We start from the raw sequence: 12,614 nt of genomic DNA on the forward strand, positions 1-12,614 counted from the left end.
GGCCCCATACCTCTGTCAAGTTCATGGTCAGTTTGCCCAGGGCTGGGCTGGGAACTGGGGCTACCTCCTCCCTCCCTTCTCTCTGCCAAGCAGCTACCAGGGGTGTAGTAAGAAAAAGAATGGGTCTGGGATTTGCAGAGGGAAAGCCCTCACTTGCTATGTGACCCTGGGTAGGTCCCAGCCCCTCTCTGGGCCCCCCTTCCGTCTTCTCTGTGAAGCAGTGACATCCCCCCCCCAACTCTCGAGGTTGCTGAGGGCCTCCAGGGAGTGATGCTGGAAAGTTCGCCTCAGTGATCTCACCACCTGCTCCCATTTGTGCCTTAGCTTTGGTCCCTGCGTGTCCTGGACAGAGGCTGACCGGTCCAAGCGTGAAAGTGGCTCTTGGCTCCTTGCTTGAGATTCTGGGGGTGGGGTGGGGCTGGCCTCCTGGGGAAGCCCCCGGAAGCCCAGGTGCCCTTCTCCAGAGGGCTCCAGGTTCCACGCTTCTTCTCCTCCCTCCTGCCCATCCTTCCTTTCTTCCTTCCAATATGAGTGCCGCATACAGTGCCAGGCCCGACCCTGGCTCTGCCCTCTCAGGCATCATAAGCTGGCACCCCCCTGGCCCTTCTCAAAGCTACCCTGCCCTACATGCCCCTCCCAGCTACCCCTGGCCTGTGTGCCGGGGACTCCAGCACAGACCCCAGCTTTAGAGATGCTCCGGTTGCCTTCAGCCCCCTCTTCTTGGCTGACCATTCACGCTAAGCCCCTGGACAGACTCCCCCACCCCAGGATCCCTCTACAAGAGGACCTGGGGGTACTCATTGGGCCGGCTGCCTATGCCAAGGTGGTAAGAAGCCTGGGCTCTGGACCAATGTGCAGATTTAAGTCCCTGCCCCAGCCTTTACTGGCCATGTGGCTTTGACAGGTTGTTTAACCCCGTGCCTCAGTTTCCCCTTCTGTAAAAATCAGGCTAAGAGCACCCAGGTCGGATACTCATGAGGGTTCAGTGAAGTGATTCCTGTTACCTCCATTTCTCAGGGGGATTCCTGAGGCTGGGGTGGAATAAAGGCTTCGCCTGTGGCCACTGTGCTGATGAGCCAGCGCCAACCTGCGGCCCTAAACCAGGACCCGGGCCTCCTTAACCACCTCTGCTCCCTGTTACTTCTTATCTGATGAGGCGTGATTCTCTCCCAAGGCTCTCCTGCTGGCCCTGGAGTCAGGGATGCTGCCTGGAAGGCACATAAGGGTACAGATTCCAGAATTCCTGTCTGAGCCCCACTCCTAGGGGGTCTTTCAAAGGAACCCAGCTCTCTCCCAAGAAACCTGGGTGTTAGGGGGCACAGCCTCCATGCACCCCCCCACCTCCACTTCCTTCCCCAGCCTCTTCTGGCTGTAAGTATTTCTGCAGCCTCAAAACTCCTTTGACCAAGGCCCAGTGTTAATTTGTTAAATCCACATCGAGGTCCTGGGGACCCGTTGTTTATTTTTGTGAACGTGTTGGCAGAGATCACATTTGGGGTGGGGGAGACCGCTTATTCGGTCGGAATAAATGCTAATTAATAAAAGTTATTTATTTGGGTTGGAGCTCGCCGTGGCCCCAGGGTCAGGCACAAACTGACTATTTGAAGCAAAAACAAACAGAGAGTGTCTCTCAACAGCTTGAGAAAGGCAGAAACGAAGAGGCCGGGTTTATTTGTCTTAGGAAGAATTTGCAGTTAATTCCCTCCAGACTATTTAGACCCTTAAATTAAATGGAATAAGAAAAACCATGGGTGCAGGGGAAGGAGCCAGGAACACTTGATCATTTGGCCGAGAGCAGAGTTTTTAAATGTCTTTGGCCTGAAGTCAGCCAAGTAAATGGTATGTGTGAAATAATTTAATGGCAGAGAACAGGGCAGCAGTCACTTTTTCTCACTGTAATGTAGTAAGAGAGAGAGCGTGGCTGCCTCTGCTATCTGAGTCCGTTTATCTTTCCCCGGACTCAGCCCCTCACGGTAGCCCCTAAAGAGCCCAGGTAAATGGAGGTGGTTTCAGGCTTTATTTTCAATCCCAGAACTTTTACTGAACAAAAGGAAACTTTGGGCACAGCCTTTTTGGGACAGACCTGGCCCCAGTGCTCGCTGGCCCGAGGCTTCAAGAGTATTTATTTATTTTCCAAATGCTTGAAGCTCAAGCGTGGAACCCCCAGAGGACACACGCCCACCACATCCACTTCTCAGGGGGCGATTCAGGAACTCGTGGTAACGAACATCCGGCGCATCCACTGGGAAGCAAAGTGCAGCCTGAGAGTGAGCCCTGGCTGAGGCCAAAGCTGTGGGTTCAAGTCCTGGGTCACCTCCAAGACACCTCCTAAATCTTCCACATCCTCAATGGCCTCTTCTCAGCCTCTGCCCGCAGTTGGGACTGGAAGCAGCTTTCTGCTAGGGGCTGGGCTGAAGAAGAAAGATCCTTGTTTTTTTGGGGGGGTGGGGGGTGGAAGCGGGTTGCATACAGTCAAGAATGTTAAGGGCAGGAACTTCCCTGGAGGCCCAGCGATTAAGACTCTGCGCTTCCAATGCAGGGGGCGCAGGTTCGATACGTGGTCTGAGAATGAAGATCCCACATGTCGTGCAGCACAACCAAAAAAAAAAATGTTAAATGCAGCGAGCATTTATGGAGCGATGACTGTGCTCTTGGCATTCAGTTAAACTCAGCTTCTGCAGGAACTTTGTGTGACCCTGGGCAAGCCACGGTCCTGCAGGACTCCCAGAGGTGAGGTCTTCCCCCCTCAAGGATGTCCCCCCAAGGATGGAGTCTTGGGGACATTTACACAGCCGTGAGATGACAGGATCCATGAGGTCTCCCAGAGCTGGGACTGAGAGTGTGATCCCCCGCTGCCCCGCCCCACACCTGGCATCACCTTCCCTGGGAACCAGCAGAATGAGGGAAGACGACCCAGCAGAGACAAACTCATACTCCAGGCTGCCTGAGTCTCCCCACAGGCACGTCCCAGCTGCGTGATCTTGGGTCAACCTTTCAGAGCCTCAGTTTCCCAGGGTGTGAAATGGGATAACACCTCGTAGGGCAGATGCTGGGATCCAGTGGATGGGAGCGTGTGCAACACTGGACGCTGTTCGTGCCCAGACCCACTTTGGTTGAGCGCATTCCATCACAGCTGCCCTGACGGAGAGAAGTGACTCCAGCCCAGCTGGGGTGAGGGGTGTGAGAGTCGGGTTGCTGGAGCTGGGGGTGTAAATCCCTTGCCTGAGAGTTTCGGCTCCAAGGCTCCAGCAGTTTAGCCAAAGAGCAGAGTTGTTTCTTCCGGCACCCCCTTGGCAGGGGCCAAGGCTGCAAAATGGTTTTCATTTCAACACCCTCCGTTTTGAATTGCTCAGAAATTTCCCGAAAAAGTCTCCTTTTTTGGCTGAAAGGCCTCCTGCGTTGGGTTTGTGCCCAAGCAGCATTGCCTAAAGGCGGGGGGGCGGAAATCAGCTCGCGATGGCTGGTGTTCCAGAAGCTTCCATCCACTCTCTGGGGTCTTTCTTGATCACACAGGTTTTCAGCGCTCGACCCTCGATATTTCGGTGTAAGGTTTCTTCCCGCTTGAGGGGGTGAGGGGCGGGGGTGGAGAGACATTCACAGCCACCAGACATTCTCATCCATCTTCACCTTTTCTTGGAGGAAAGGGGTGAGGAGTGAAGATTGAAGCGGGTCCAGGAGTCGAAGCCAGCTCGCTCCGTGTTCCCTGCCACCGCCTACCCCATTCCCACATGTGTCCTGTGTTTTTAGTACTTTCCAAAGGGGAAAGTACTGGACTTCAATTCCTGGTCCTCCCTCCAAACCAGGGCCTCTCTCCCTCAGCGCTGTGCACACGGTGAGCCAAAGAATTCCCTGATCCAGGGTCTGTTCTGGGCACTGAAGCATACTTAGCAGCAGCCCCGGTCTCTACCTCCGTCCCAGGAGCTCCATCCGCCTCTCAGTCCTGACCTTCAAAATTGTCTCCAGACATTGCCAGATGTCCCCTGGAGGCTAAATTGCCCTCAATTGAGAACCACCGGTCCAAACCCAGTAAGGCCATCTTTTCCCGGGAAACCCTGCCTGATTCCTGCTTGACGACTCCCCTGCCCCCACCTCCGACCCATGCAACCATTACTGGACTCATGGAACAGTTTGCCCTCCAATCCAATCAGCTGGTGGCTCAAGAGTCAGTAAACTCTGCGAACGTGGGAGCGTTCAAAAGCCAGGATTGAATGGTATCTGTGGCCGGGCCTGGAATGTTCTAGATGCTCAGCTGAGCAACTCAGCATCGTGTGAAGAATGTAGGATGTGATCAAACCAGTCAATCCTAAAGGCAATCAATCCTGAATATTCACTGGAGGGACCGATACTGAAGCTGAAGTTCCAGTACCTCGGCCACATGATGCGAAAAGCTGACTCATTGGAAAAGACCCTGATGGTGAGAAAGATTGAGGGCAGGAGGAGAAGGGGACGACAGGGGGCCAGATGGTTGGATGGCATCACGGACTTGATGGACGTGAATTTGAGCAAGCTCCTGGAGATGGTGAAGCCTGGCGTGCTGCAGTCCATGGGGTCGCAGAATCGGACATGAATGAGCAATTGAGCAGCAACATAAAGGGAATGTGTAACTGGGGAAGCAAAAATACAGGGTGTGTCCCCAAATCCAAAAGGTTATCCACACCCTCTGCTGACCCAGCTGGGAGCAGAACTGGCCTTCCCATCCACTGCTGCTGGGAACCCTGGAGGGGGTCCTTGGCTCTAGCTAGCTTTTTACTCATTGGCCCAACAATCCCAATTCTAGGAATCTGTCCCAAATATTCACTGGAAAAAATAGAATATCATGTTAGCATGAGGTTATTCACTGTGGTATTCTTCTGAGTTGCAAAAGATGGGAAACACACCACCTGCCAATCGATAGGGCTCTGGTTCTAGTTAAATAAACCACAGTTTAGGGATTTCCCTGGTGGTCGAGTGGCGAAGACTCTGCCCTCCTGATGCAGAGGGGGCCTGGGTTCGATTCTCGGTCAGGAAACTAGATCCCTCGTGCCACAATGGAAAGATTCCGCAGAGCCAAATAAATAAATAAATATTTTTAAAAACCTAGTACATTTGCACAACTGAGTGGCACAGAGCCACATGCAGGGCTGTCTGTACTGGGTGGCAAAATCCCTGGGATGTGTTGCTCAGTGGGATCAAAGAGAGGGGCACAGCAGTCCACAGTCTGCTAGCTTCCAATAGAAGAGCAGGAGAAAATACAAGAAAAAAAACTGCAAAAAGCAGTGTGGAAAGGATAAAGCAAAGACGAATTTTACAATGGTTCTGACAGGTGGAAGGTGGGACAGGGAACGTGGTAAAGTCGCTCAAAGTCAACCACTAAAAGGAATGAAATAGGGTCATTTGTAGAGTCATGCTTATAAATTATTTTTAAATCACACGTAATTTTGTAAAGCTTGGGGAGCAGAGTCGGAAACTTTTTGTCCCTTTCTGTGTTGTTTGAATCTGTTACTGCGACAACAGGTGATGGTTACTGTTCCTGTGACAACTGTTTTGGTTCTTTGCGATCCCATGAAATAGTCCATGGGATTCTGCAGGCCAGAATACTGGAGTGGGTAGCTGTTCTCTTCTCCAGGGGATCTTCCCAACCCAGGGATTGACTCCACGTCTCCTGCATTGCAGGCAGATTCTTTACCAGCTGAGCCACCAGGGAAGAAGGGAATAAAAGGGAAAATACAGATCAGTTCATATGATGCAAATAAAGAAGGCTGGTTTGCTGGCCCGGGTTGGAGCGGTCTCAGGAGTATAGTAAATAGGAAGAGGAACGTTGCAGCACCAGTGTGTTCAGCGTGATCTCATACTTGTAAGCTTTTTAAATTTTACTTTGTTGGAGTATAATTGCTTTGCAAAATTGTATTAGTTTCTGCTGTACAATGAAGTGAATCAGCTATAAGTATACATATATCCCCTCCCTCTTGGACCTCCTCCTCCCCAGCCACCCCCTATTCCACCCCTCTAGGTCATCACAGAGCACCGAGCTGAGTTTCCTGTGCTTTATAGCAGGTTCCCACTAGATATCTATTTTATGCATGGTAGTGTATATATGCGGAGATGGCAATGGCACCCCACTCCAGTACTCTCGCTTGGAAAATCCCATGGACAGAGGATCTTGGTAGGCTGCAGTCCCTGGGGTCGCTAAGAGTCAGACACGACTGAGCGACTTCACTTTCACTTTTCACTTTCATGCATTGGAGAAGGAAATGGCAACCCACTCCAGTATTCTTGCCTGGAGAATCCCAGGGATGGGTGAGCCTGGTGGGCTGCCGTCTATGGGGTCGCACAGAGTCAGATACGACTGAAGTGACTTAGCAGCAGTGGCCCCTGGAGGACAGCGTGGTAACCCACTCCAGTATTCTTGCCTGGAGAATCCCCAGGAACAGAGGAGCCTGGTGAGCTACAGTCCACGGGGTCGCAAAGGGTCGGACACGACTGGGCAACGAAACACAGCACAGCACAGTCTACATGTGTCCGTCCTGATCTCCCCGTCCCTCCCAGCCTTCCTTCCTGCCCTGGAAATATGTTCATCTGTAACACTTTTCTAGATTCCACATATATGCATTAATATGTATTTGTTTTTCTCTTTCTGACTTATACAGCCTATCTGACTGACTCTAGGTCCACCCACGTCTCTACAAATGACCCTATTTCGTTCTGTGACATGTGTACCCTAATATTCATTGCAGCACTATTTACAATGGCCAGGACATGGAAAGAACCTAAATGCTCAATGACGAATGGAGAAAGAAGATGCACATGAACACAATGGGATATTACTCAGTCATGAAAAGGGGTGAAGTAGGGTCATTTGTAGAGTCATGCTTGTAAGTTATTTTAAATGCACATCTGTAATTTTGTAAAGCTTGGGGAGTAGAGTCAAGAGAAGGGCGTCATTACTTTTCCTTTGTCCTTTTCTGTGTTGTCTGAATCTTTTACTGTGACACTGATGTTACTTGGTTATTAGAATATACTTTTTTAACATGAAATCTCCAGATTCTTTAATTTGATGAAGTATCCTTTTTTTTTTTTTCAAGTATAGTTGATTTACAATGTGTTAATTTCTGGTGTACAGCAAGGTGATTCAGTTATACCTGTATACATTCTTCTTCATATTCTTTTCCCATTATGCTTAATTATAGGATATTGAATATTGTTCCCTGTGCTATATAGTAGAACCTTGTTGCTTATCCATAACATACACATTTTTAATAAGAAAATAAGATACATAAGCAAGTACTGAACCAGACAGGGTTGGTTCTAAGTGTCCAGTGAATGCAATGGAGGAGAGAGCATTCCGTGTGCACTCAGGAGATCAGGGAGGGCTTCCTGGAGGAGTGAGCAGTGAGCTGGGCCCTTCAGGATGAAGGGTCAGCAGTTTAACCCCTGGGTAAAATTGAAATGTGGAAACAGTAACTGAACTCCCCCCTCCTCCGTAGATGGGGCATGAGGAGGTGAATAGCACCTGCCTGGGTTTTTGTGAACATCCAATGGTCTGTGGGTGTTAAAAAGCCTACCTGCATGCAGTGGACCCTCAGAACTGTGACTTTCACTGTGCCTTTTTATATATTAATGTAATTCAACAACAAATACCCATGGCGGTTGACCATACCCCAGAGTTTGAGCCAGCTTCTGAGGACACGTAGATGCCTCTGGCCCTCCCTGATCAGGTCTGTTGTTCCTCATGGCAGCAGGTGCCTGTCCCCTGGCTCCCCAGGAGGGGGACCTGGCTGCTCTGGTTCACCTTTATATCCCCAGGGCCCTAGCCCTGTGCCTGCCACGTCGTGTGCTCAGTAAGTGTGTTGTAGAATAAATGGATGGATGGATAAAGAAATTAACAAAGGAGTGAATTAAAGGGTCCTAATCTCAGGGCTGGACCATCCACCCGCAGTGGGAAGACACAGGTTAAAGCGCTCAGCGCACGTTGCCTGAGTCGTGACCATGTGGGCGCCTGCGGGCGCAGGGGCGGCCCGGCCTGGCCTTGAGCTGACCCTTGGGTCCCTCTGCAGGTGAGTGTCCCAGCCCCGGGCGCAGCAGCGCCGCCAAGCGGAAGAAGAAGCAGCGGCGAAACCGCACCACGTTCAACAGCAGCCAGCTGCAGGCTCTGGAGCGCGTGTTCGAGCGCACGCACTACCCCGACGCCTTCGTGCGGGAGGAGCTGGCCCGGCGGGTCAACCTCAGCGAGGCGCGCGTCCAGGTGAGCGCTGCGAGTCCGTGGGCTCCTCGCAGGAGCGTGTACAGCCACCATGCACTCAGGGTTAAGGAATTGCCAAGGTGTGCGGGGGCGTCTGAGGCCAGGAGGGCTGAGGGTCCGATCCAAGCCCTGCCACTGGCCAGCTGTGTGAGCTTCAGCAAGTTACTTAACCCCTCTGTGCCATAGGTGGTGGTGGTGGTGTAGTCGCTAACTCGTGTCTGACTCTTGCGACTACATGCACTGCAGCTCACCAGGCTCCTCTGTCCATGGGATTCTCCAGGCAAGAGTACTGGAGTGGGTTTCCATTTCCTTCTCCAGGGGATTTTCCCGACCCAGGAATCAAAACCAACTGGGGTCTCCTGCACTGCAGGCAGATGAGCTATAAGGGAAGCCCACAGGGTGGCTTCCCTGTAAAATGAGGATCGCGTGGGTCTATTTTATAGCCTTCTTATGAGAAAAGAATTATTTTTGTGGCTTAGCTCAGTGTCTGGCACAGAGGGTTTTGATAAATAAAAGTCGTTTTAAAGTGTCCAGGGCTTTCTCCGTGCCAGCTCTGAGCAGAGTGCCCAGCGTACAGCTCTCTTCATTACAACCTTCCAGCAGCTAAATGTTCATCGGTTCATGCCTTCATTCCTCCACTGGCACAGTCTCCAACACACACTGACCCAGCGGCAGGCACTATATCACCCCCATTTTACAGATGAGAAAACTGAGGCTCAGGGAAATGAAGCCGCCAGTGTAGGGTGGGTGACAGAGCAGGTACACAGTGGGTCCAAAAGGACTTGGGTCCCCCTGGCAGCCCACTCATGGCTCCTTCCCACCCCCAGGTCTGGTTTCAGAACCGCCGGGCCAAGTTCCGCAGAAACGAGCGGGCCATGCTGGCCAACCGCTCGGCCTCGCTGCTCAAGTCCTACAGTCAGGAGGCCGCCATCGAGCAGCCGGTGGCTCCCCGGCCCACCACCCTGAGCCCGGACTATCTCTCCTGGACAGCCTCGTCCCCCTACAGGTAAGAGTGGGAACTGCTTCCGGTCAGGGTTGGCGGGCGGGCAGCAGTCTGGAGACCCCCATGGGGTGTTTTAGGATCCAGATTCCTTCGAGGCTCTGGAGAGAACTGTGAAAGGGGCCCAGGCCCTCCGTGGACTGGGGGTGTGTGGGCAGGCGTGTGACTGTGTGCATGGGGGAGGTTGTAAGAATGTGTGTGTGTATGTTTGTGTGTGCGCGTGCGTGCACGCACGTATATTTGTAAATGTGTGGACTGGCAAGAAGATGAGAGTAGGGAGTGGAGAACCCCTGTCACCCTGAGAGAGCTGAACAGCTGCCAATTTCTGGGACGTCCCTGGTGGTCCAGTGGCTAAGTCTCTGCACTCTCAATCCCGGGGGCCTGGGTTCCATCCCTGGTCAGGGAACTAGATCCCACAGGGATCTAGATCAGGGAACTAGATCTTCAGCAGAACTTTAACAGCCACAACTAAAAGAGCCCACATGCCACAACAAAGACCCAGCGCAGCCAAATAAATGACTAAATAAATTTTTTTTTAAATAAAAAAGAAAGAAAACCTGCAGCTTTCTAGGCTGGCGCGAGCACCTCCGCACCTCTTGTCGGTCATCCTGGAGGGAGGCCGGGAGGGCCCCCGAGGATGGTTCCCAGTCCTGGGGACCTGGCTGGGACCTGGAGGCGAGGGCTAGGGCAGTTTTGTCCTGGTCAAAGCCAGGAAAAGGTGGCAGGGCAGGGCGGGAGAGGGAGGGGGTGCTGGGGAGTTGGGGTTTTGCACCCCACAGCTCCCAGGGGTGCTGTCCACCCCTTAGGCTGTGTGAGCAGCTCTGTGGGAGCCCTGGTATCAGGAGATCCAGTGGGTCAGCTTGTGGGATCTGAGTCCTGGAAATGTCCACGCTAGACCCACAGCCCTCCCACCCCCTCCCTGCCCTCTCCTTACCTGGGGCAGGAGAACCATCAGGAGGTGTCCTTCCATACAGGTGTGCGTTCATCCCACCCCCACCCTGCTGTGTGTTAGGCACCCGGTGGGCGCTGGGGGGTGAACAGGATGCAGGAAGTTCCTGGTCCAGCGAGGAATGACCCCAAACCTGCAGGGGCGGCTCCAGGTCCCAGTGCCGACCGTGGGCCCTTCTGCCTCTGCCCTAAATCTTGCGGCCGCAGGTCACCTCCAGCCCCAGGGGAAGGCTGCCTGCGAGCTGAGGAGGGGAGGCAGGAGGACCAGAGGCTGGGGTCCTTGGATGGACAGCCAGGGTGGTCAGCTCCGGGCAGCACCGACATGTCCTTGTGTCTTCTGTCGCCCCCAGCACGGTGCCGCCCTACAGCCCTGGAGGCTCAGGCCCCGCGACCCCGGGGGTCAGCATGGCCAACAGTATCGCCAGTCTCCGTCTCAAGGCCAAGGAGTTCAGCCTGCATCACAGCCAGGTGCCCACCGTGAACTGACAGCCGGCTCCGCCAGGATCCCAGTGCCTCCCTGGTCTAACGACAACAGAAAAGAGGGCAGACACGCAGGAAAGTGACCTTCTCCTGCCCCCTGTCTCCAGGACAGGCTGGGTGGGCTCTCCTGGCTGGCCCTTCTCTGCAGCCCAGACTCCTGGGCCCAAGAGGCTGCTGAGATGCCTGGAGCCTGGCTCAGCCCCTCATCCACGGCCGCTGGAGACTTCGGCCCCTGATCCTTGGAGGGGTTGGGCCAGAAGGTGGAATAGCAGCTCACCGAGGACCTCACTTACTTGGTGTATGAAAGCCAAAAAGCTGTTGTCTGTAAGAAATAAAAAAAGAAGAAATTGTTTAAGCCCCCAAAGGTTGTGGGGGGGTTGCGGACAGGACAGCAAACCAATGAGGGGCTGTTCTGGGGGGCCAGCTGCCCTCGTCTGTGTCCCTCGTTCTGAAAAAGTCCTTTATCACCGTGCAGACCCCAGGGGTGGGGAGTGGGGTTGGAGGACAGAGACCTTCCCCGGAGCCCCTGACACCCAGGTGTTTGGGAGAAACCCTGCTGTGTGACTCTGGGCAGGATCCCAGCCCTCTCTGGGCAGGGGGTGTCTCCCCTACCCTATGGCAGGGGAAGCACAGGTGTGGGGGGCAGGGGCTGCAATTAAAGCCCTTGCTGCTGGACACGCAGGAGGTGTGGGTGCCCCTGGGCCTTTGGCTGTGGAGGGGCCTGGGCGAATGGCTCAGACAGTGGGGGTGCAGAGAGGGGGCCCCAGGTGGGCTTACAGGACAGAGTGGTTCTGGTGGTCTAACAGTCAAGACCACCAGAGCCCTTCTTCCAAGTTCTCCAGCCTGCCCTTTTGCAGATGGTCACTGGGGGTGACAGAGGACCTGTGTGCCACCAGCCACTCAGGAGTCTGCAGAAAATTGTGCAGTGAGGGGAGTGGTCTGAAGCCAGCCCTTTCCACCTGGCCCCAGGCCACCCCTCCTGATGGGCATAGCCTCCAGAGAGGTTAAGAGATCATTTCTGCAACCAGCCCCCAGGAAGTGAGACACAACACTTCCCAGGGGAATTCCCTGGGGGTCCAGGGGTTAGAGCTTCCCAGGTGGCTCTAGTGGTAGGTTCCCACCTGGCAATGCAAGAGACATAAGAGACATGGGTTCGATCCCTGGGTGGGGAAGGTCCCCTGGAAGCGGGCATAGCAACCCACTCCACTGTTCTAAGAGTAGGACACGACTGAAGCGACTTAGCATGCATGCCCGCCAGTGGTTAGAACTAAGTGCTTTCACTGCTGTCTCCCAGGTTCAGTCCCTGATTGGGGAACTAGATCCTACCAAGCCATGTGACATGGCCAAAAATAGAAAAACAAAGAACACACTTCCCGACCCCTAGACGGCCCAGAGGTGCTCAGCCTCTCATCACACCACTGGACTCCATGGATGGACCCCACTCCTCCAGTCTTCCCTGCCCATATGGTATCAAAACACCTCCAAAGGGCCAGCATCCTCGCCACAGGCTGCATCTTCTAGGTGACCCTGAACAGGTCAAAGCCACGTGGCAATCCTAACATAAGAAACGGTCTCTGTTTTTGTTTTACAAGGTGTGACCGTCCCCGAGTGAGGTGAGGACCTTCCCCATCTCCCAAGTCACCCCCAGAGACTCTTCCCCATCTTCCACTGGGAATTGCACCATGAAAACACAGTTCCTGTGGGGTGGGTGTCACCCTCTTCAGATGTGCCAACGGCCCCCGGGACCATCGCCGTGTACCTGTGATGGCAGGTTCAGGCTCTGGTCAGTTGGTAGGGGGCACCAATAAACGGAGGGAGGCACTGGCTCCAGCTGAAGGCATGGGGAGGGCCATTCTGCTGATGTCTGCAGCTGGCTCTGCCCAGCTGACTACAGGGGCCAGAACAAGAAGAGACCAGTGCCCTGATCATGTGTGTGTGATGGGGGACAGGGATGGGGGGTGAGGGGGG

The 12,614-nt window shown here is 53.8% G+C and overlaps 1 protein-coding gene across 1 annotated transcript in view; it reads left to right on the forward strand.

Moving 5' to 3' along the window:
* The window catches only part of PRRX2 (paired related homeobox 2), a 51,523-nt gene extending 40,525 nt beyond the window's left edge, over positions 1–10,998 (forward strand). The window contains exons 2-4 of the mRNA XM_027556543.1: positions 8,034–8,221; positions 9,046–9,224; positions 10,517–10,998. Of these exons, the coding sequence (XP_027412344.1) occupies positions 8,034–8,221; positions 9,046–9,224; positions 10,517–10,652 (503 nt within the window). The 3' untranslated portion in view covers positions 10,653–10,998. The remainder of the gene's footprint in view (positions 1–8,033; positions 8,222–9,045; positions 9,225–10,516) is intronic.
* Positions 10,999–12,614: the final 1,616 nt, after the last annotated feature.

This window comes from Bos indicus x Bos taurus, chromosome 11 (genome assembly GCF_003369695.1).
Source record: "Bos indicus x Bos taurus breed Angus x Brahman F1 hybrid chromosome 11, Bos_hybrid_MaternalHap_v2.0, whole genome shotgun sequence".
NCBI classification, from domain to species: Eukaryota; Metazoa; Chordata; class Mammalia; order Artiodactyla; family Bovidae; genus Bos; species Bos indicus x Bos taurus.